Source organism: Candoia aspera, chromosome 16 (assembly GCF_035149785.1).
Source record: "Candoia aspera isolate rCanAsp1 chromosome 16, rCanAsp1.hap2, whole genome shotgun sequence".
Lineage (NCBI taxonomy): Eukaryota > Metazoa > Chordata > Lepidosauria > Squamata > Boidae > Candoia > Candoia aspera.
The window spans coordinates 8,066,810-8,091,228 of NC_086168.1; the positions used below are offsets into that span (position 1 = coordinate 8,066,810).

The following is a 24,419-nucleotide window of genomic DNA, read 5'->3' on the forward strand; positions in this document are numbered from 1 at the left end:
CACGTTGATGCTGGAAAAGGTTGGGTGGTCATTGCAAAAAGGCTCCTGGTTTGCCTGCATTGGGAGTCCATGGCGTTTGTTGAGTTCTTCATGGTTCTGTTTTGTGTGTATAACCTTCAGGCTGCGGTTCATGTTTGTGCTGGATCAAGAAGGGAGAGAGTGCATCCTTGGGATTTTCATGGAGTTGGAGCAAGGTGATTGCCCCCGTTTCCGTCCCGCGTCGATTCTGAATACTTAAAAACTTGTCAGGAGCAGTTGGTGGATGGGCTTTCTTTCTTCCTGCAAGACAAAGAGGCGGAGTGGCAACTTCAGCCCTTGCTGTTGAGTTTGGTTATGCTAAGATAGTTAAAGGAATAATGGCCCATGTATGCACGGCAGAAGAAAAAGGTTGAGTGGGATAGGCTTTGGATGTTGGAACTAATTCCTACCAGTTAAAGCAGTTCAACAGTGAACCAGAGAACTGGTGGGTCCCCTGTTGCTGGAGGGCTAGACAGGCATCTGTTCTGGATGCTTTATTTTGGAGTCCTCTCTTGAGCAAGGAGTTTGCCCATTCTGAGTCCAGCATCCTGGGATTCTGTGACTTGTCTTGCACTTTGGTGGTGAACAGGAACAAGAGCTGTCTTGTATATAGTGGAATACCTGTGCAGGCATCATTGGCTGGTTTCTGTGATGTAAATTAGGCCAGGAAATCTTCAACCAGGGTTTTCTAGTCTTGAAGGCCCAAGGTGTTGGGTATTTAGAACATGTCTGATTGAAGGAATCTGCTCTCTCAAAAAGGAAAAAAAAATGTCGGGCACATGACACTTCAGAAACTTGAAATCCTTCTCCATCCTCAAGTTCAGACTTGACTTTAGATCGAAGGGGCTTCTTGGTTTCAAAAATTTTTGAAAGGTTTTTGAGTCCTGCCTTCAAATCTTTTATCTGGAATCCTGAAATTTATACCTGATAGATTTATTTAAAACTGTATAAGCCCTGAGAACAAAGTGGATCCATATTTTTAGGATGTGGCTGGCCAGGCTTAAAAAAATAAAACAAAATAACACTTGTTCTTTGTTTGCACAAACTCAAAACAGTATTTTGGAAATGCTGGTGTTGAGTGGTGTTGGTTCTGTTGAAAATTTCCTCTTAGTTTAACCAAGGGAACACACAAACTTAATTCTGGTTTTAGGTGACAGAATCTTTCTTCCCAATAGGCGAGGCGAAATGGTTTGCTTTATTCTAAGTTGGATCTTTTACACCCACTGCTTTAAAATTCATAACCTTATCTTAATATATATGGGCTTCTTAGAATGAATTGGCAAACACCTTTATTTCTTTGTTGCTGTTTATCATCCATCCCATGGAATATGATTGTATATGCTATGAATTGGCAAAAAATATGTGCTAGGTAGCAGGTCCAGATTTTAGAGTTCCTGTAATCCTGGATATTGCTTTGAGACAAATCTGTACTGTATTCAGGGTTAGAGGATTGCGGGTTAGCCTTCTCCACTGGATTTTCATGTCCAGGCATAAGGACAAGTAAGCAGGGCTGGAAAAAAATGCATCTCACTCAATCCTTGGGTTTCCTTGAGACTAAGCTGCTTCCAGATGTATCTAAATAATACAAGGGCAACCAGTTTGAACTGGGTAAGACAAGCCTCTTTGGCAGGACTGGGTAAAAGGAACCTCTCGGGATCAAATGCAGTCATTAAATTCTTTAAACTAAAAGATTAAAGAATTTAAAACTAAACTAAATTCTGCAACCGTACATCTTTGGTCCTTACGATTCACAAAATTCAGTTATGGCTGGTAGCTGCTGTTCTTCCTTTCCAAATTAGAACATTTTGTCTTATTCCAAGTTTGAAACTGATGGAAAAATGGTAGTGGCCCACCTGGGGGAGGGGGAAAAAACGAAGATTTACTTACCAAGGTAAAAATGTGCCTTGCCGAAGGCTGAATAATACATATTTTGCCAGAACTGTGGAATTGGTTTGTTCTCACTTCCTACTGTCTTTTGCACATTGTGCTTCACCGAGGGAGACTTATATGTTCCACTGATACTCCCATCTGATGGCCCATTTTTGAATTGAATTTTATGCCACACAGTTGGTTTTGGAAGTATGGGATACGCGCCTTCCAATTCCAATGTGTTACTGTGCTATAAGCCTTTGCTTCTTGATTCAACATTGCATGAAACTACAGGAATTGATTTCAGAATTGAACCTGACTCAAAACTCCCATAGAAAATCCTTTAGAAAGATGCTGTACTCTTTGTACTCATCACTATACTTGGAAGGTTAAGTTTAAATTCTATGGGGGTTACTCGTTTTTTAAAAGTGGAAGTAGTATGGGATTGTCAAAGGGGAGAGGGTGATCTAGGAGGACGTCGAGCTATTTGTGTGTGTGGCTTTGATTGATTGATTGATTGATTGAATTTATGTCACCACCCATCTCCCCCAATGGGCGGTTGTCGAGTTTTCACATTTGAAATCGTTGGTCAGCTGGAATACCCCTTGGCCACCCCAAGGGTGACTCATAATTATGTGAAATAAACAATAAGCTCTTCGCAACGTGTTCCCTTTTGGTGGTGCTGGGGAAAATGTGATGATCTTCATGGTATTTAAACCACTGTTTCAGGATGTTTTGTAATTCTCCCACTCCAACCTTTTCTTTTGACAAGAGATTTCCATGAGTTCTTAGGTGTAGCATATGCTGATCTAATTCTGAATCCCAAAAACACTGTTTGGAAATGAAAAAAAAAAAAAGGTGAAGGGTCCACTGTGCAAGCACCGAGTCATGGAAATGAGCTGTCCGAAAATATAAAACTGGCATATACTGGGTTAGATAACTGGCATGCCCTGCCCCACCTCATCTATCTGCTTCCAGTGTCCCCCAGATCTCTCTTACATCCCAGCATGGCATAAGCTTTCATAAACTTGAGCCTACCAGAAATGAAACAAGCTTATGTCTCAATGCAGCTAATTGATTTTAAGATATTGCAGGGCTCAGGGTTGAGTTTGCCAGCTTTAAACAACCTTGTGGATTTAACCAATTTGCCTTTCCAACCAACACTGTGCCATGGAGTAGGATGAAGCAATGGCTTGGTTAAGTCCATGAAATAGACATTGAATTGGGTTGGAATCCCTATTCATGTATTCCAGGGAGGGACACAATTTGGCCTTCTGCTCCCATTCTCAACAGTTCCTGCTGGCCTAGCCAAAGATAAGGCAACATCAGAGCAGCCTCTTCTTGCCCCGTCTTTCTAGCTGCCACACTGCCATGGAATTCTTGGATGGTTCCTCATAGTGTTTAGTTGGAGATAGATAGATAGATAGATAGATAGATAGATAGATAGATAGATAGATAGATAGATAGATAGATAGATATTCAATCTAGTCATGAATCATGGGTCTGGCCTGGGGATTAAAATACATCTTATTCAGCAGTTCACAAACATATACAAACTCTGCTTCTCCTCCCCTTTTCCCATTTAGCAAGCTCTGATGAGTAAGGGAGAGACCAGAAGAGATAGCTGCATGAAGACGGAGCTGTTGAAAGACATCACCAACAATAAGGAAGAAGGTGAGTGCATCTTTTAAGCCCAGGCTGTCCTCTTCCTTTCTTGCATATGGAGAACAATGAACCTTGGCCCTTACCATTGGGCTGCTGCAGATTCTCTACCTCCAATTCAGATGTTACCAGTGTAAGCATAACCATAACTCACTTGAAAAGGTTGTAACAGGTGACTTGTGTTCCCTTCCAGAACTTTAAAAGTACAGGTTGTGTATAAATGTAAGCTCCCTCCCTCCTCCTGCTGGTTTGGATCCAATGCTAGACGTAGCCCTTGTGGAGACATGTAGCATAAACCTTCTTGCTCTAGATCCAAGATGACTGAATTCTGCTCCCCCTCTCTCCCTGAAACCCCTATCTGGGAGGAATGCCTCCTGAGGCCTCTGTTGAATAGAAGGGTGGGAAGCTGTCAGCCTTGTGGGGTAGTCCGGACAAGAAGCACACCCAGAAGTACTAGCTCTAACATTATTGTAAGGTGACATTAACAGAATCTTGCAAGTCTGAAAGTACGTGTCTTTCCCCCCGTCTTTGCAGTCCAAGAAACTAGGGAGGGCCCCTTCTGAGATGCTTCCCACACAACTTTTCCTTCTGTGGGCTCAGCTGCCTCTTATCTGACTGCTGCCTAGTCTGCAGTTCTCCCTCCGGTCTCCCAAGGTCATTCCCATGTACCACTGCAGTCCCAACCACCTTAATATTACCAGCTGGCTTTTGAACCCTGGCCCCTACGACAGGGCCCTGCACTGGCAGTTTGGGAAGCCTTCCCATTGGCCTTTTCCCCATTTTCTCATTTCTCTCTCTCTCTAGGATTTAATGCTATGGCCGCTGGCGATGGTGTGATAGACAAGCAAGTTGGGGAACTGAAGATGGCTCCCGACGGCGAGACCAACGGCGCCTGCGAGTGCACCGAATTCAAGGGCCACCCCAGCGTAGCCAAGAACACTCAGGACAACACGAAAATGAGCCAAGGGGACTCGGTGGCGAAGCTGAGCAGGATAGCTGAAAACGGCTTTTCTGAGAGAGACGGGGACGCAGGGAAGCCGAACCACCTCAGAGCGAGCGACTTCACCCAGACCACGGTGACGGGGAGCAACGGGTACATTTTGCCCAAGCAGGTGGCTCAGGACCTCCCTGTCAGGACTGCCGGTAGTGCTTTTGCATCCCTCCCTGGCCACGCCGCAAAGACGCTCCCCGCAGGAGGAAGCAAAGGGAGAACTCTGAGCCCTTTTGCCCAGGCGCAGGCTGCTCTCCCGGCCAAGCTCGGGGACGGGGGCGGCAAAGACACGGAGGCGAAAAAAACAGCCGGTATCAAGGTCCACCGCGCTCGGAAGACGATGCCCAAGTCTCCCTCCCACCTGGTAATGTGTATGAAAGATGCCCCGGTGATTCTTTTCTGATGCATGTGCATACATGTGTGTGTGTGTGTGGTGGCCGGTGCAGATGGAATCACACAGTTGCATGCACAAGGCAGGGCGTGTCACACACAGACACACACACACACACCAGTCTCCTCCTTCCTCCTTTAATGTTGGCCAAAATCAGATGGCGTTCCAGGAGTCCAAATTCATGACAAAGAGCTCTGATTTGAAGCATCCTGAGATTTGTCTGCACATCCTCCCCCCCCCCCCCCGACTTAAAAGCTGATTCAGTGAATAATCTTCCCTAGGTGCAGTTTGACACTAACTGTTCCTTTCTCCGTTTTGAACAGTTGCCCGTTTCTGCTCATCGTAGGTTGCAGCTTGTTCGTCAGTTTCAGAGAGAGATTTATAGGGCTCCTCTCCCACTCAGAGGCAGAATAAACTTTGAACTTTTCCTGAAAAGTAGCAGGTGGCATCTGGCTTGCTGCTGGGCCCTTAAAGGGCTGCCTCTGCAGCTGTTGTCACCTGGAAAGCTTCACTTATCCATGTGTTTACAAAGATCTCAGAGCCATTCAAAACTTGGCATATTATCTTCTTTTTCTGCAGTGGGTCTTTCCCACCCTCTTACTTGGGAGGCAGGGTTAGAAGGACTTCTGAATTCAATTCCTGGGCAGGAAGGAGTTCTCTGACCCGATCCCTTTATCTTCCACGTTCTTTTCGTGCCCAGCTTCTTCCATGTGATGGAATGACGAATTTGATGGCCTTCCCTCCCTCCCTCCCCTCCCCTCCCCTCCCCTCCCTCCTTCCTTCGCAATGGGGAGATCCAGGTCACTGGGTCATCCAAACGAAACCTGGGACTGATTTTTTTTCCCTGATCTCCCATGCTTGAAACAGGGCCAGAATTGCAGCCAGCAGTAGGCTCTGTTTTTACAACCAAGGAAAGGCAGGAGGCCAAATTCATGATTGCTTTCAACAGATCTTTTTTCCCCAGCCTCAGAATTTCTTGCTGCTTGCCAATCGCAGAGGTGCTTTTCATTTGTGGAGAGTTCACAAGCCACCCCAGGAGTTTAGTTCGATCCCAGCCTGAAGTGAGCAGGGTTTTTGATTCGTTTGTTCTTGATCAGCTTAGGACGGAGTTTAAGCTTAAATAGTTAGGAAGTTCTTCCAAGGGTGTGTCAAAACATTTCTGTCCTGGCATTTGGAGGTCAGAGATAATTGCTAAAAGACACCTGCTTTGCTAAGGGGCCAGATCTATCTTATCAGGGATGGGACGAATAGATAGGGACCTTCTGATGCATCTCTGGATCATTTGCAGTAGATCAGTCAGGGATTCTAACTCCCAGCAGTTTAAAAAATGGCAAGGCGTTATTTCAAATAGGTATTTCTATCCTCAGCTCTATGCTAATAGTTTCTCTTTCAGCCTCCAGCACATCCTCCTGCCTGCAAGCTCTGAGTAGTGATTGCCTGCCCTTTTCGGCAAAGCCGTAGGCTAGGTTTAAAGTCTTCCCACTGGAATCAATCCGGGGATGTCCAATGATGCACGGTGGAAAATCTCCCAGGGTTGCGCTTTCCTCTGTCAAAAGCCTCAAAGACATGACTCCCCAAGCCCCACTTTTACAAATGGTGTATTGTTTTGCACAAGGAAAGAACCACCCCAGCTTGGGAGAATGATGAAGTTGGTCTGATTGCCTCCTTTACTCCCCTGTCAATCAGGACACCAGGTGAACGGGCAGTATTTTTCCCTGTGTATCTCTTTAATTCCTGCAAGAACATGGCTTTAAAAAACCAGCAAGAATACTTAAACCAGGAATGGGTTGTTTTAAGTGGAGCTCTGGATTTAAGTGGAGCTCTGGCCAAGATTTAGCCCCTTTGGAATTCCCCATTTTTAGATAAGCCCTTAAGATTATGGTTCTCACAGTTAGCTGTAGAATTGCCAGAAGTACGTTTCTTGTCTATGGAACTGTTGGCTAGAAGACTTCTGGGCCTGTATGGAGCTAGACCTTGGCCTCTTCCCACCCCACTGGAAGATGCTCTTATGAATAACCCAGGACATGAACACAGTGCAGGTCACATTGGGCAAATGGAGCATCTGCAATACTGATACAGTTTTAAAGATAATGTCACTTGCCGATGGTGGTTCCTAGAAGGCACAGATATTTATACTTCAGGCATTCTGAAATTTATATATCCGGCAGTCTGATATGCATTTTGGAGGTTTTGAGGTCTGAAGTTTTGCTTTTGTAAAACCTAAATAATGCAAGGGAAATGTGAACTATCGAGTTGCTGTTCCTTAAGATATTTGCTGGTAATTCCAGTAAAAACGATGTCCAGGTAAAGCTCTGAACTTACCCGAAACGCACCTTAACCTTTAAAACGCAATGCCTCCTCTTCCCCCTTCTCAGATATCTCGATTTCAGCTCAACTGCTTTCGGTTATTGGAAAACCTTTTTAGTTATTTATAACAGATAAAATGAGCAACCCTATGTTTTATTAAAAATCCTGAAAATTTAAAGAACATTATCAGTCCATTTTCCATAAGTATAGTGGAACTGGATGATTGCGAGCTAAGTCTAACATTAGGCGAGAACGTTTCTCCAGGTGTAACTGGCATTAAACCTGTTGTAATGCCCGTTGGGGGGGAGATGGGCAGTGAGATAAATTTAATTAAATAAATAAATAAATTTTGGGGGGTCAGAGTTGGTCCTACAATATGCAGTGGGGGGACGAATCAAACTGCCAGCTGTTTTCTGTTCTGGTGCAAGAACACTGCTGGGTGCAATCCTGTGATGAGCTGTCTAGTAAACTCTTGTCCCTGGTGGTTGTTTGAAGAGAAGTATTGTATGTAAAGTATGGACATACATACATGTATTCCTGGGCCTTTGAATCAGTGTTGACTCCTAGTGACTGCCTGGACAAGTCCCTAAAGTTTTCTTGGCAAGAGTTTTGGAATGTTTTGCCCTTATCTTCTTCCTAGGGCTGAGAAGAAAGGACTGGCCCAAGGCCACCCAGTTGGCTTTGTGCTCAAGGTGGGACTATTACTCCTGGTCTCCTGGTTTCTAGCCTGGTGCCTGAACCGCTACACCAGACGGATTGTCATTGTATATACATTATACGTAGATAATTTCAGCAAAGAACTTATGCTTCTCTACCGTGCTTCATTCTGCTTTTGCCAGTCTGGGCACCTCTTCATGTGAGGACCAGCTTCCAGAACTCCTCAGCAGCATGGGCCCTGCTTAAATGGGAGTTGAAGTACACACCTCTGTAGGGTGTGCAAATTGGAGAAGGCTGATTTCATGGTTTCCATTCCTTGGTACTGTTTTGGAACTGGTTCCATCCTCCCCTCCCCTCCCCTCCCCTCCTCACCCCACCAGCAGAGATATTTGAATCTAGCTAGGAATAAAGGACCTTGGAACATGAGTCTCTGGGGAAAACAAAATTCTGGATTCCGTCTGCTTCTGTATCCCCCGTGAGTTCTGTTGGGATGGTTGTATTGTCACATCTGCTTCTGTCAGTGAAACTAGGACCTGGTGCTTTTTATTGTGCTTCAGGATGATCTGTGTGGGATCCTGGACTTTCAAGTTGAATCTTCACCTTAAAAAAAAAAAAAGGGAAAATAAAAGCAAGAGGAAGTGGCATCTGTGCAGTTGCTCTCTATGAAAATGTTTTGCATGGAAGGGAAATTGTACCCAGTTTCCTTGGTTAATTAACTGGTCCTGAATGTTTTGATTTGAATAGGGAATGGGGACTTCCGTTTCTGGGAAGTCTCGGACAGCGTTTCAGAAGTGCGGCAACTTCCAGGTTGTAGGCTTCAACTCCCAGAAGTCCCCAGCTTGCCTGGCTATTGTTGAGAATTCTGGGAAATGAAGTCCACACATTTGGAGTCCATGAGGCTGGGAAACACTGGATTATGGAGTAAAGAATAAAGAACAGAGCACCAGGCTGTGGATATGTTTTGGAAGGCAACCCAATGTAATTTCACTGATTGGATTTTCCCCCCCACATTCTTTTAAGTGATATTTCCCACTCCCACTCCCCTTCCCCTTAATTCCTTTTCACCGGGAAATATAAAAGATCCCTTTCGACTTCTGTTTTCCAGCATACCAATAAAGACCCCAAAGAAACAAGAACGCATAAGGAAGACGGCAGCAAAGCTGTTCTGGAATTTGGAAAGCCCCCATCGTTGCCCTCCATCCCTGGCCTTCACTCATCTCTACCTCAGAATCAGAGCTACCTGGCCACCTCAAAATCACAGACAGGTAAGAGAAGAAAATTCAGGCTTTAGAGATCTCCTCGGAGTGGGGCGGTCTGAGAAGCAGAGAGGTCAGGTCTTGGTCCCTGAATGGAGAGAGGGTGACCTGGTGTCTTCCAGACGCCTTAACTTCCCACATTTCCAAGTTCTATCAGTCCCTGCATGGTCGTGGTTCCCCAATTCCATCAGGTCCCATCAGCAAGACCGATGGCAATAGACTATGGCAGCTGTGATGCTGAACGTTCTGAGGGCCCTTGGCAATAGATCCGTTGTGCTTTCCCTTTGTGCGTTTGTGTGGTGGTTAGTGTAGTGCATCTTCAATGCCGCATTAGCAACCTGTCCTGGGTCGTGTTCCTCCCAGCCTGTCCCCTCAGAGCCCACCTTCTCCCCGCTCCTGATGGATCTTTCTCTTTGCCCTCCTGCACAGCTACTTCAGTATCTCGAAAGAAAAAACGAAGAATGGGAACATACAGCCTGGTTCCCAAGAAAAAGACCAAAGTTTTAAAGCAGAGGACTGTGATTGAGATGTTCAAAAGCATCACTCATTCTCCAGGCGGCAAGGTGAGAAGCAAGATGGAGGTGGCCAGATGTGTAAGAGGTGGCCACAAAATGCCCTAGAAGGGGTCTGCTGGGCAGATGAAGCTCAGAAGGTGATTGAAGAACGGGTCTGTGTTTCCATGCCACTTGTTCCTGATTGCAAGGAATTTGGCCTTAGGAACGTAAGAACAGCCCTGCTGGATTCCATCCTGTTTTGTCCAGTGTTTCTTTTCACACAGTAGCTACCCACAGATCTCTGGGAATCCCATGCCCAAGATGTGGGCAGCACTCTCCAGTATTTGTTACTTGGTAGTTTTATGGCTACTTGGGGATTTAGATAATAGCCTGTCATTGTGGGAAAATCAGTTTGTGTTTCTTCTGCCGCCTTCCACTTGTATAGGATTATAACTCTCATATCTGGGCAGCATGGCCTTCAGATCTTCTGCAGGAGCTTCTACCCAACATACCTGAAAGGCACCAAATCCTCTTGAGAAGCAAGATTTAAATTTGGGGCCTTCCTTAACATCTACACTTTAGCTGAACCATGGTTTGGTTAACCAAGGCCTACTTAACCATGTTGGCTGGGTCAATGCAACACTCTAAGCCAAAGCCAACAAGTTTTATGATGGCTTAGTGTGAACCAGGCCTTTGAGCGGGTGTGGTTACTCAAGAACACCTCTGGAAAGACCTGAGTTCAGTTTCTTGCATCGCCAGGTACACCTAGGAAAGACTCCTCCTCCTTTGAATCTATAGAGAGCCATGGTTAATTCATGGAGACACCGTTGAACTAGGTGGCTGAGTAATTTGACTTTCTGTGTTCAGAAATAAGATGCAGCGGGGAATGCCCATGAGCTCTAGATTCACGGTTGACCTTTATGTGTGGGGATGTCCAGGTTGAGAAGGATGATGGCAGTCCACATGTGAACGGGGAAAGATTGGATGTTGATTCCGAAGAAGATGACTCGGATGAACTGGAGGAAGATGATGGACGTGGAACAGATCAGACGGCTACCTTTCCTGTGGAGGAGGACAGAACTGCTAAGGAGAGAGATGTGGCAGTTGTTAGCGATGCCAGAAAGGTGATCTGAACGCTGCTCTGGAGGATTTTAGACTTGGCATGTGAGAACATGGGACTGGCTTAAGTGCCCTCTAAGACTTAGTTTGCAGTTTGGATTTCCTTTGCCACCTCCCTAATTCTTTGGTTATCGAAACCAGCACCCCCATTTTAGCTGAGGCATTATCGGTATGCAGAGAGCACGTAACCTTTTCTGCTCTGCTGCGCTAATTTAGGGAGTCATACAGTAGGTTCCAACTCCTCACGTAGCAAGGGTATTCTTTGCCGATTCCTGAGATGCAAAATCCCCAGGACTCGGCATTTGGCACCCTTTGCCAATCTGCTGCCAGGTCGTAAGCTGATCAGATGATGGTGCCCTAAGGCTTGTCAGTCTCTTGTAAATCTTTTGCCATGGGTTGAAAATCTGCCCCATATGATTTATGGTGAAAATAATGCACTAAGGGAAGAAGGCGATCCCTTTAGCTTGGCTTCACGTCTTGCATTGTAGGACATGCGAGGGAGCAAATGTATGTTCCACAGCGGAATCAGCACTATCCTGAAGACGTTATCATAGCACCTGCATATGAATTTTACAAATGAAACGGAGTTAAATATATAACTGATTTTCTAGTGACTAGTAGCAGCTGCCTGCTATGGTATTTATTATTTAAGTTCGTTACGATAGTTTGTGTACCTGTTTTTTTTCAAGGGTTGCATGTAGGCATTTGAAAAAGAATGCTCCCCCTTGCCCAAATTGAGACTTTATGAGCAAACTGGAAATTTGCTATATTAGGGGGAGAAAAAAAGCACACTACTTTTTTTCTTTCTAGCTCTCGTTCCTTTTCCTCTGCAAGCTTAATATGTTAAAAGCACCATATATGATAAAGTCTTATGGAAAGTCTGTAGTTGACATGCAGAGTGGACATGCTCTGTGTTGTTACAGGTCTTCATTGTCCGCAGTGAGAGTACATTCGTACTTCCAGCTTAACGCTTGTGTGTTGTCGATGTGCGGGTTCCATCACACTGGACCGTTGGCCAGATTGGGGAAAGATGAGGCTCAGGGTTGGAAGGCTAAAGGGTGCTCTTTCTTAGATCTGGAGAACCTAAAGAGAGCATCTGGAGGCAACCTGAGAACCTGAGTCTGGGACTTGCTTGAAGTGTCAGATAACATGAAAGACCCTCTATTTTGGGCTCGCTTGTCAGGAAAGACAGAGGATAGGAACTCTGGTGCCTCCAGGTACTTGGGGCCACATAGGGTCAGCAGAATTGGCAGACGTGCCGTCTCAGACACCTGAAGATGGCAACTTGGGCCACAGGTGGCATGGAGCTGAATGGATTCTGCCTAGCTCCAGGGCGCAGCACCCTTGCTCATGTGCAGTCCAGTTCCTGACATTGCCAAGAAGGAGAGAGCAGGGAACAAGGAAGATCTTTCCTTGCCCAGGACTCTGCAGAGGCACTGTAAGGCAAGATACAGGGTAGTGGACTTCACAGCCGAAAGGTCTGGTCCGGTGTAACCCAGTTTGCTTGATCCTTTCAGCGGGTGTGGCCTTCTGTGTTTTCACTCGGTCTTCTTTGGCTGTCACAGATGGTCGACGGAGAATCCGAGGAGGAACAGGATTCCGCAGACTCTGGCGAAGAAGAGGAAGACGGCGACGAGTCGGACTTGGTGAGTGCCGTCTTCTGAGCGCCTCTTCTCACTCAGTGCTCAGAGAAGGGACGATGGCGAGAAAGCCAGCGCCATCCAGGCTTGCCGTGACCCAGCCTCCAGTTGCGAGGGAGTTCCGTTCTTTGTGCAAGACCACTCTGTTTGCTTCTGATCCCTCCCTCCCCCCGTCCCTCCCTCCCTCCCTCCCTCCCTCCCCCGCTGATCCGGTTTGCGACCAGACTGTGTCGTTTGCCTTTTTTTCCCTCCCCCTTGCTGGTTTTGAGGGAGCTGCAGCGGAGGACGCCCGCCGTCTCTTCAATAAAAGTTTGTTGCTCTCTTGTCAGGCCTCAGCAGGGGTCTGCTCTTGGTTGCCAGGTGCCAGGACCAAGGCGCGGTCCAGACAGGCATGGCCAAAGCTGGAAGAAGCAGGACAGAAGCAGGCACGTGGCCCAGACAGACCCTGCCCCGGGCCAAGTTCTGCAGGAAGCAAGGCAAGGCTGCTGCTGCTGCTGCTGCTGCTGCTTGTAGGGAGCCATTGCTCAGATTCTTGGGCTTCAGTGGACCAGGATGGGCCCCCCCCAGCCCTACCAGTAGGCAGTTGCCTGGTGCGTGTTGGACTACAACTCCTGTCATCCCCTGCCAGAAGTGCTGGCAAGAGTGATATAGGATGTTGTAGGCTACTGCACCTGAAGGATCCCAGATTGGGGAATGCTGGCTTATGCATTGATTCTGTGCTTACTGCAGCCAGGTAGTCCTTGCTTAACAACCACAATTGGGACCGGGATTTCGGTGGCTAAGCAAAGCGGTCATTAAGCGAATCCGACTCGATTTTATGACCTTCTTTGCGGCAGCTGTTAAGCGAATCACTGTGGGCGTCAAGCAAGCCACGTGGTCGTTAGACGAATCTCGCGGCTCCCCACTGATTTTGCTCGCCGGAAGCTGGCCGGGAAGGTCAAAAATGGCGATCGCGTGACGATGGGACGCTGCGATGGTCATAAGTGTGAACCGGTTGCCAAGCGCCCAAATCGTGATCACATGACCGCGGGGACGCTGTGATGGCCGTAGGTGTGAGGACTGGCTGTAAGTCAGTTTTCTAGCACCGTCCTAAGTCCAAATGGTCACTAAATGAATGGTTGTTAAGTGAGGACTACCTGTATATGGCAACCCCTTACTTCATGGCAGGAAGATTGGTAGGAGAGGTGGATGCTGGATCTCTCTCTACCCGTCCCCCCCATCGATTCTAGACATGCTTCCCACGTGCTTTACATTTCCTCTTCTGTTCTGCGAATTCTGGCTTGGATTTCAGACCCCTGTTTTTTTTTTCCTTGTGCCCATTCTTCTTCTTCATTGCAGTAGAGCAGGAGGTGGCCTCAGATTCTAGATGACCACGTCACTGTCCCTGCATTAACATATGTCGTCATGTATTAAAGTTGCTGAAATCTTTCAAGGTTCGGGGTCTTTTGGGGATAGGGGCAGCTGAGGTTAGAAAAAAATAGTCAATTCCTGATTTAGGTGGTGGGTTTTGTCATGAAGGCGTGCGTTGGGTTTGGACATAGTGGTATTCAGTGGGGATCTCTGCTTTGCCGTGGTGCTCACTTGGGGTGGATTGTTCAGTTGAGGATCCTTGGTGGCTGGTGGTATTCACTGGGGAAGGGTGTTTCAAAATCCACAAGATGAGGTCCCAGTAGAAGTCCTGCCCAGTCTGTACAGAAGGGGCATGGCTCAGTTGAGGCGCCGTGCCCACCATCTTGCAGATTTTGACATCCCCATGCAGACACCCACGTTGATAGTGCAATAGATCGGTAGATCTACTCCAATGATTGTCTGGAAGCACACACATTCCTGTAAGAGTAGCACAGAACGCGGTTGCATTCAGATTCCCACAGCACTGTTCTCCGTATGTTGGCTTGCAATGAAGTACCGTTGTGTTCAGCAAGACTTACTCTTAAACAAACCCGTATAGGCATTGAGGCAGCGTGGTGTAGTCCTCTCCGTAGTTTTTCTACAGTCAACCTACCTGTGTTCAGTAGGACTTAGGCCAAAGAAAATATGCATCAGATTATAGTCTTGGATAACTATGTTCTGTATAGCCATTCAGAAGTTAGTTCCTTGGATTTCAGTGAGGGTAATTCTCAGGAAAGGAAATGTATAGGTTGGGAGCCTTGGTCTTTGCTGTTAGCTCATCCCTTATGAAAGTAGCCCTAAAATACATTGGCTTCCCTGGGCTTGTTTTAGATCCGTCTGCGAATGCAGTTATTTGACCTCTCAGTGATTAAAATTCAATAATTATTGTTTCTATCATATGACTACCAGACAAAACCATAGAAAAATGCAGCTCTGGGAAAATCAATTCTTCAAAAGGAATGGGGCAAGAACTAATCATCCTAACTGGTGTAAGAGACTCAGTGTTCAGATGTTGGACTGCTTTCTCTTAAAGGATTTTTAATTTACTGTTTTTTTAAAAAAAATTAAACATCGAGGACTATCTTAAATCTTCACATATTAATATATGGCCAAAACAGTTCATGGAACATAACAGTAAAATTAATTTTGCAATGGCTTTATCAATGAAACAACCTATCTTTCTGGGAGATGCATGCACACTGAACTCTTCTTTGTCTGTTTCCTAACTGAGTTAATAGTTACGTTGCCAAGGTTACCGTTCCCTGCATGGCTTAAAGAATAACTCAGGTTTGATCACAATAAAGCTTCCCATTAAGTTAAGACTGACAAACTGTGATGCAAAGCATCCCTCTGAATCCATGACCATGAATCATAGTTCAGTTGTGGTTTAGAGAGCTCCCTACAATGTGATTGTAGTGTGACTACAGACTACAGTTTGATTAAGCCAATGAGCTGGGTTTGTTCGTTTTTTTGATCAATCCACTAAGCTGTGTGAGGAGAAGTAGAGCTCCACTTTATTTATCAATCAATCAATCAAATTTATCACTGACCATCTCCCCCGAGGAAGTTTTAACTTCTCATTGATGGTTTGAGATAGTTGCCTGGTTTGCACACAGCAGTAAGCCATGTGGTTTACTACAGCATACCATCCATGAAGGCTTAGTGTTATATGCAAACCAAGCTACTATGCTAATTTATACAATAGACTCTGATTTGAAAACAGGATTATCCTGGCAGACCTAGATGATACGGTTGGGGAAAGAGGTTTCAAGGGAGGCGGAAATCATTCACCTGGAGGGCATCCAGATTAGCTAAGACTGGCTTAGCATGATGAGCAGAGTCTGCATTCATGGGAACACCATGGGGAAAGAGAGATTAAATACTGAATTTATGTGTTTGCCTAAGGAGACGGAAGGACATTTGGATCTTTCTGTCCTTGAGGTGGGTGGTAAATTGAAATCTTCTGTTTGTTTGAAGGTAGCTACAGTTTGAGCAGAAAGTTGCTCTCTCAGGGATCCTGTAGCTAGAGAAGGGAGACTGTGTTTCAAGCAAACCTCCTTTGTCTCTAGAAGACATGACATCTCACATCTCTAGCTCTGAATGTAATTGGTCACTCTGCACTCATCCCAGGTGTGGATTGCTCCCACCCCTTCCTAGTTGGGCTAACCTCAGACCCTGACCCTGACCTTCTACTCCTTGCAATCAGGATTGTGCTGACTGTAGTTCATCTCCTGCTTCCTTCTAGCCATGAGCATCCCTTGACCTAAAGAAGGTAGACTGTCTCCATTTGCAGCACATCACCTGTGTACTGAGGCTCTTCTCTTCTCCATTAAAGGGTCTTGGCATAACACAAGTGGAGCTGTGGTGTCTGATCTAAGTCTTCCTTTCAGTTGCTTCTCCAAAGGTTCTTCTCACATCAAGAATAGAAACAAAGCCTTTGGTTTCTTCTCCCTTCCCAACCCTCTTCATTTGTTTAATAAAGCCTGCTTCTATCGCCTTTCAGGGCAAGATGCCTCTTCAAGTGAATCTCTGGGGTCTTATTATAATGGTTGGCTTAAGCAGCAGAATGAAATGGTTTCATTTTGGTAGGAACCACATCGAGTCAAGAACCTGCAACTCAACTGGCCAATGCAGTTGGCTGTCATTATTGAGTTACAAAGCAGACCGCAAGATGGGTCTCTTCAAGAGACAATTAGGAAATGGTTGAGTTGGTATGAGGGAAGAGAATCCAGCTAGACTTCCAGGGGATTCCCTAACAGCAGGCCTACCACCAAAGAGGTTTTGAAGGGAACTAGGAAAATATTTCTACGGCGATCCTTTTGCAGAGTTAAGCATGTTTTTAAAAAATCTGTTGATTTCCATGGCCAGCCCAAGCGTTTTGCTGCTGGAGTTGAAATAATGATTACCCCTTGCCCTCTCTAAGAGCTGCTCAGGATACTGTAATGGTTAAGGCAGAAATGTGCATGCGTTCTCTTCCTGGTAATAAAATACAAGATGGAGGTTGAGGATGAAAAAGTAAGTTTCTGGGTTTTTCACGATAACCTCTATAGCTATCTATTTTTCCCCCCTCTTCCCTCTCTCTGTCTCCCCCCCCCCCACTTCTCTTTCTCTTTGGCTTATTCTTGATTACAGCTTTCTCCTTGCAGTTGTAAAGGCAGATAGAAGAGTGAGTGCAATTTAGTTTGATACAACAGGTTGAACAAGTGTGATGAAGCAAAACAGTTAAAGGGTTTTTTTTTTTGAAAGATAAACTTCTTTCCTCTTGTTAGCTCTTCTTGAAACCTCCAAATTCGAGTTGTTGGTTTTTTTTTTTTCCAGAAGGTGAATTTTATCTAGCGACAAATTGAGTTGGCCCATTGGGCTTAGATTTCCTCTGTTATTTATGACTGTGGTTCAGTTCCAGCCTGAAAACACTAGCTGTGCTTAGAGATCCTGTTGAAGAGGTGGGCAGGGGACTTTGGAAACAGTAGATCGTCAAGAGTTCCTGTTTAGCAGCAACAGAACAAAACCCTTCTCTGTTAGCATATAATAACAAACTTGCTATTCTTTCAGTGTGTTTTCTACAGGAGTCTGAACATAACTTAGCTTCTCTAAACCAGTGCCTTGAAATTTGAAATGCCGGATCCACGTGTTCCATCTATATGTTCTGACTGTGATCCTGGTTGTAGAAAGCTGTAATTTTGAGTTGCCTCCCTAGCTGAATTCCTCCTTAAATTCCAAATGTCACATTGATTTTTTTGACCCATTATTGAAATATTTTTCTCTGTGAGTTGTTACTGAGCCACTGTGACATGTAATGCCCAGAACAGCATACTGTGGTTTCAGGTAAGTTTACTAACCCAGGATCCTTTTAAACAATGGTTTTCCATTTTGGACATAATGGCAGAATTATGGTTAAATCAGACCAGGTTCAAGTTCCCCAAAAGGGCCAAGGGATGCCCGTGTGAGTCCATCTCTTGTGCTTTTAAAGTTATGGTCTATTAAGCCAGGACTGTTGGGTCCAAGCCAGCCTGTGATCTGGTTTATCTTCTTAACTGGGTTCTTTTTATTGATTCTGGTTTGTTGAGATTTGCTGACCTGCATACTATCTGTAACCTTCATATTCCTCTTCCCAAAATCTGTGTGTATTTATTGTTCTTGATCTATAGCTAGGTATCTTGCATAGGGCCAAGGTGAAAGGCTATGTCAGTCTTTTTTGTGGTTTTCTTTAATAATTGATTTATTTTTAGGTACCTTGCACTCAGATGGAAAGGCAGGGCAAAATATTTTAACAAATGCAACACTGTTAGCTAGGAGTAAAATCATCCAATGCTATATGCTTCTGTTATAGCATGTATTGTGCTGGGGGAAAAACACACAGACTAAGAGAAGATAGTCAAATTGCTTAAACTGGTAATTTTTAACAAATGAATTAACCTTAGCATTTCAATAGGCTGAATGCTCTTTCTTTCTTTCTTTCTTTCTTTCTTTCTTTCTTTCTTTCTTTCTTTCTTTCTTTCTTTCTTTCTTTCTTTCTTTCTTTCTTTCTTTCTTTCTTTCTTTCTGCTATGGGAAAAGCTGGATGGCCACACTTGCTAAGAAAATGGGGCTGTTATTTTTTTACAGTTCTATCCTGCAGTGTACCAGCATTGAATCCTTGGCCTCTGTTGTCTATTATGTGATCTTTCAGGGAGCAGCTTTGTTGCTAAATGTCGCTAAACTGTGCTCCTCTGATTCTGGCCACTTTAAAGAAAGGGGTGGGGGAACTAGGACCACAGTAACCATGGCGTAATGGCAGGCCAGGCCTCCTTTTCCTAAACCAGATGGTTCCTGTGGTTTTGCAGAGCTCTGAATCCAGCCTCAAGAAGAAAATGATGAAACGGAAAGGGAAAGCAGAGAGTCCCTGGTTGAAACCCACCCGAAAACGGAGGCGGAGAAATAAAAAGAAAAGAGCCAATATGTTAGGTAATGGAGTTTGACTACTCTTTTTTCTTTTAAATCCTTCTTTACTGGAGACCCCAAGGGAAGGGTGGTTAATGATGCTCTCCAGGAGGATGGGCGTGGGGATGCAGGCTGAGAGAACATCTGGAGAGGAAGTTGCCTTCCTCTCAAATCTTGGCTGCGGTGTGGTTCCTTCTGTGCTGTGAGACAGAGATGAACCTTTTTGTCCCTTACTTTATGGGGCAGGTTTCAGGGTCAAGCCCCTGAGACTAATCCAGCAACTTGAGAAACACCCAGTGTGGGCTTCCTCTCTTTTCCAAGGCACAGGCAGGAATAGGAGAGATGGAATGGCTGTATCCAGAGGTGCAGTTTGGAATGGGGCTCCGTCCATCAGTATTTCTACTGGCCATGCTGATACTTCTGGGTGAAGTTACTGGCTGGGCGGGGTTGTATTTTCCCCAATCTTGGATGTTCTCATTCTGAGATGGGAAGCTGCTGCTTTGCTTGTTCCTCCTTCAGGAGCGGGTTGTGGTCCTCGAGATGATTCTGGGCTACAGCTGAATACCTAGGATCATTTCCCCATGGGAAAGGAATGGAGGTGATCCCCAGGTCAAAAATCAGCCCTCCTCCTGCAAAGTCCTCTTTGTTCTCAGTGCATGGGCTGCTAAACTCTGATTCTGGATTGCAGAAGTTCTGCGCTCCAGTCTTATTCAGCCTCTCTCACACTCCCTCTGGGCGGTGGCTAAAATATAATTTTTTTAAAAAAGAGGTGTAGTTAGGCCATTTATTTCCCCACAGTCATTGGGATTCTTCTTCCCTTCTCCTTGGCCAATAGCAGCAGGGTTGAGCAGAAGGACGTGGCAAATGGTGGGGCAGGTGACCAGTGACATGGCATGATATGCGCTTTGCTTATTCCTGTGTGGCAGGGAGGTGAAGGGCTTTGTGTGTGTGTGTTTGTGTGTGTGTGTGTTGGAATGTGTGAGTGTGTGTGTGTGTGTGAGAGAGAGAGAGAGAGAGAGATGGAAGTGCAAATGGAGAAGAAGTGCGAACTGGTTCCCACACATTAGTTTTCATTAGCAGGCTCCGCCTTGCTCAACAGGAGCCTGCGATTGGCATGCAGCAGTCCTTTTTGCATTCAGCCAGATGTCTTCTGCTCCCTTCACCTCCTTCTGCATGATTGGCTTGTCTAGTCTGGCTTGGCTCTTCAGGCTTTTTGCATCAGGGTACGATGAGCCAAGAGGAGCCCAGCTCTTTCCTTCCATCTTCTCTCTGTGCCAGGCAAATTTCTGTTGCTAGTGCTGTGCAGAAGCAGACAGATGTCTCTGAAAAGGCAGGCTTCCCTTGCTTATGTTCCTGGTAGCTAACAACTTTCCACTGTGCAACAGGAGAAGATCTACCCCAATCCGGGCAAGAAGAGGAAGAGATCAGTGGGCCCAGCTGTTGCATTTTAATTGTTCTCTCTGCATCTGTATTTACTGATTCTTCAGCGGGTGTAGCCTGCCTACTGTCTGCTAGAGATGAATGTGGCCTTTAGAGAGAGAGACACATGCATAGTTCTTTCCTGGCGTTCTCAATCTATATATATTTTAAACCCAGGTTCTGAATCTTACAAGCCCCCTTTGGGGAGTGAAGAAGCAGCTGGGCAGGAGAACAACATGGAATACATGGAGGTGCCTCTGCATTCCTTGGATCTGCGAGTGAAGGGAGTTCTGTCTTCGCAATCAGAAGGTGAGTGTGTCAGGTTTCTAAATATGGCCATGTACCATTTTGGTTCTTTGTTTCCTTGGATTCATTTCTCTGTATTAAGACGATGCCCCCTGGTGGCTGCTAATAGGAGAATGATAGGAGGCTGGCGTCCCTTGAAAAGAGAGAGAGTGTGTCACAAATGGATCCAGTGGAGAGAGTGGCAAAGGGGGGAAGTAGTAGGTCACTTGGCCCAGCAACCTAGGGAGAGAGGAGGGATGTAGGAAATAGAATCTGTTTGGAGGACACTTCAGATGTTAAGGACTCGGTTGTGTCTGGATGCCACAGAGCCATTCAGTGCAGTGATGGTGCCTCCTGATGGCTTCCAGCTCTGGTTTCTTCTCTTTGGCTTCTCCACTGACCAGGAGTGGCCTTTCCTGCCCAATAGAGTTCAGATTCCATGACCTTCCGTGGGCTTCCTTGGAGTTTGGGTACTTTTGCAGAGCAGCGGAACTTCCCAATAGCTTTGCTCAACCTGGCTGGTCCAACAGCAACCTCTTGCTCTTGCCCAAGGTAGTGTCACTTGCGATCTTCAAGCAGGAGACACGTTCTGCCATGCGCACGCCATCTTGGCTGGAGAACCAGGTCATGTTCCAGGACCACCTGAGCTGCAGAAATCCCCTCTCCCTGTTGACCCTTCAGCTTACCTGTCTGAATCTTGGCTCTCCTTTGGACTCACTTGGCACATTAGTAGATGGAGCAAACTCTCCATTCCACAGTCCACGGTGGTTTTGGTTCTTGTTAAAGACGATGGCAAAGAATCTCTCCTCTCTCCCTTCCCACCTGTTAGAGCTTTGGCAAGCCAAAGCATATTGATTTTGAGAAACTGTGGCACCCACCTTGCGATGGGGAGCCTTGACTTCAAGCAGCAGCTGCTGAGGATCTGCTCCTGGTTCAGGAAATAATGGATCAGTTTACCCGTTCTGAGCAGCACCCAGGATTTCTGAATTGCCTGATGTCAAATGTAGCAGGCCAAACACCCGTATCTAGCTCTGATAGCTGGGCTGAAATCAGATCAGAAGACAGCATGTTCCTGTCCCTCTGGAAGGCTGGGGATGTGTCGATTCAGTAGAGGCACCTTGGAGCAACGTTCTTCAACCTTGCGTCTTTGGAATATATTGGACAACAAGTCTTGTAAACTCCAGACAGCTGGAGGACAACGCAGCTAAAGAGGAGTCTCACAGAATATGGAGCAAGGGGACATTTTTCACCGTAAAGAGTCTACAAGGTGCCATCAAAGTGTCCTTCCTTTCCCTTCTGTAACTTCTAACATGCATAGTTGACTGTGAATGCAGCATGGATGTCCCACAACCCCACCGTCCTTCGGATAAAGCCATTCCCCCCTTCTCCCGGGACAGCAGCAGAGATAGTGTCCTATGTTGCTATCCAGAAACACCTTTATCCTGTGATTTTCCTTATTAATGTTTCAGTCCTCCTCCTCAACTTGGGACATGATGTGTGCAGAGATGTGGAGGGAGAGAGTGGCTTCATTGACCAGGGGTTGAAATACTTTGCCTCATTAGGATTAGGGAAAGTCATCTTGAAACAAGGGGGACGGGTTGTTCCCATGTGTGGTTTATCTTAGACTGGTTGAAATCCACCCAAAAAGGAATAAAACTTCTAGCCAGTTCAGTATGGGGATTATGTGCTTAACAGATGCACTCTTGGTCTTCCTAACGGGGCACCACCTTCATAGCTGAGTTTTGAACATCCCTTAAACACTGGTCTCGTCAGCTCTTCCAAATCTCTTGTTATGATTGAAGTCAAGGTGGTGGGCTTGTTTTTCTAAGCGACCTGCTGACCATTCGCAAAGGAATGCCTTCGTTCTTCAGATTTATCTCTTGCTCATTTCTTAAAACTATTCACCATGTAGATGTTGGCATAAAAGCTGTTCTAGGTAGATTAAAAGCAACAGTTGTCCATTATTTATTACCTGTTTGCTGGCATGCTAGAATCCCATCCAGCCCTTCCTCTCTCCCATTGTTTTCCCCTTAACAGCAGCCCTATGAGGTAGTTTGGACTAAGACTGACCCAGAGTCATAGGTGAGCTTCCATAGCTAAGGGTGACCTCCTCCGTTCTGCTCCAATGCCTAAATCATTACACTTTACTGAAACTTGTTTAGTTATCCAATAAAAATGCATTGATACTCTTCCTGTACGGTAAAGCCTGGGAAGATTGAAAATGAACGTCTTAGGAACTGTTCAGGAATCATGCTTATTGGCACCATCAGAAGGGCAAACCTTCTAGCCCAGGTACATTCTCCCTCTTGTATATGTAGTAGCCCATCCAGATTCTCCCATGTTCATGATTTGGGACTCTCTTTGTAAAACTTTGCTAGCTGGTAACCAGCTAGTCCTGTCTTGTTGCGGATTGATTAGGAGATTGGTTCTTTGGGAGTGTGTGATGAGCTTCTCTCTCTTAACCTTCTGTAGGAATCTGTGTGTCTTTCTTCGTCCCCCTACAGGTCTTTCCAATGGTCCTGGAGCAATGGAAACAGACAGTCTTCAGGAAGTGCCTCTCTGCAGCTGCCGCATGGAAACGCCCAAAAGCCGGGAGATCACCACGCTAGCCAATAACCAGTGCATGGCCACAGAGAGTGTGGATAAGGAGGTAATGTCCCTTTATGTCTCCCCTCTTCTACTGCTACTTACGGGTGACTGTTGGCAGTGTCTGGTTCACCTGCATGTGCTAAGGAGATGTTTGGTCCTGTGTTAGGACTTTGAGCCTGTGCTTCAGACATTTGAGCTCCTGTCCCAGGTCTGGGATGGGTTCACCTGTTAGGAGACCGAGCCTGTCCTGAGCTTCCCAAAGCCTTCACTTCTGGTGGTGAGAGAAATGGGGTGCATTGCATGTCTTGTGGTTCGTTGTTGTCCTCTGTTGAGAATTTTTCAGAGTGGGTGTGATGCAGCGGTGGGGTTTACACATCATAGAGAACACAACTTTGGAATCTCTTGATACATGGACTGAGGCCTCCCATTTGTCTAAGCACAATCTGGGTATGGCTGGTTAGCTTTGGCTCAGTGCCTTATGTAATTCCTGGTAGTCATGGTTTGTCAAGTCTCACTTATGGCTTACCAAGTTGGTGAGACCCTAGCCAACAAACCGCATTTATCCCAACTGAGGCAAAAGACAGTGGGTGCACTCCAAGTGAGACACAGAGAACAGGAAACCACAGTTCATGAAGGGAAAGTTAAGATTTACTTGCTGTTAGGAGCTTGAAGTTCACCTGTTTCCTGGAACACGGCCCTGTGTGGAGGCATGGCTGTTTTATAGAAAGCACCTGCAAGTGTACTCACAACCAGGGTGCAATGAGAGAAGTTGGGTGTGATTGGATGGGCTGGGAATCTTAGTGCAGGAAGTGCAATGGAACAAAATGTCCATCAACCCTTTTTTCTCTCCTTGTGATCTTGAATGGGTTTTCACTGGGTTTTCCTGGTCCTTCTAGCTCTTTCTTAGATCTTGCTTCCTCTTGGTCTCTGGTACCTTCTGATTCTTCCTGCTGCCTTACCATTGGGTTTCCCCAGTAGGCCACCTCCTCTTTTGTCGCCCCTGAGTCATCTTTTGCTTCTGAAGACTTTCTCAGTTGCTGCTGCAGCTGCTTATTCCTGTAGGGTTTCAATTAGCCACTGCTGGGATAATCAAATGCTAATCAATGCTTATGGCTGGGAAGTAACTGCCAGGAGATTTTCTAACCAGGATGACCTCTCCGTGGAGCAATAAATAGGGTTAAAAAGCTGGAATGACTGCTTTCTGGACTCTCAGGTTGGCAGCTTTTGAACTGGGGAGAAAAGAGGCTCTGGTGAAGAGTTGGGGTGTTGTCAAGTCAAGTCAAATCTTTAGTATGGTCATCAACCAGCATAGGGGTGTTTTCATAGCTAAAGTGAAGAATGAAATATTCTAGAAAAATTAAATATGTTGGGCAACCTATTACCCTCCCAATGATTTGGGCTTCAGCTTCTGCC

At 45.8% G+C, this 24,419-nt stretch overlaps 1 protein-coding gene across 10 annotated transcripts in view; it reads left to right on the forward strand.

Moving 5' to 3' along the window:
- The window catches only part of EHMT1 (euchromatic histone lysine methyltransferase 1), an 87,677-nt gene that overhangs the window by 38,657 nt on the left and 24,601 nt on the right, over positions 1–24,419 (forward strand). For 9 of the 10 annotated variants that reach the window (XR_010068791.1, XM_063316398.1, XM_063316403.1 and 6 more), the window contains 9 exons: positions 3,474–3,561; positions 4,354–4,904; positions 9,001–9,160; positions 9,581–9,714; positions 10,584–10,769; positions 12,330–12,410; positions 18,617–18,737; positions 20,310–20,441; positions 22,922–23,067. Coding sequence is in view for 9 of the 10 variants with exons in the window: in XM_063316398.1 (XP_063172468.1) it covers positions 3,474–3,561; positions 4,354–4,904; positions 9,001–9,160; positions 9,581–9,714; positions 10,584–10,769; positions 12,330–12,410; positions 18,617–18,737; positions 20,310–20,441; positions 22,922–23,067 (1,599 nt within the window). In the remaining variant the exon portion in view is untranslated. Of the gene's footprint in view, positions 1–174; positions 195–3,473; positions 3,562–4,353; positions 4,905–9,000; positions 9,161–9,580; positions 9,715–10,583; positions 10,770–12,329; positions 12,411–18,616; positions 18,738–20,309; positions 20,442–22,921; positions 23,068–24,419 lie in introns of those variants that run through there. The other variant, XM_063316402.1, reaches the window with a different exon arrangement.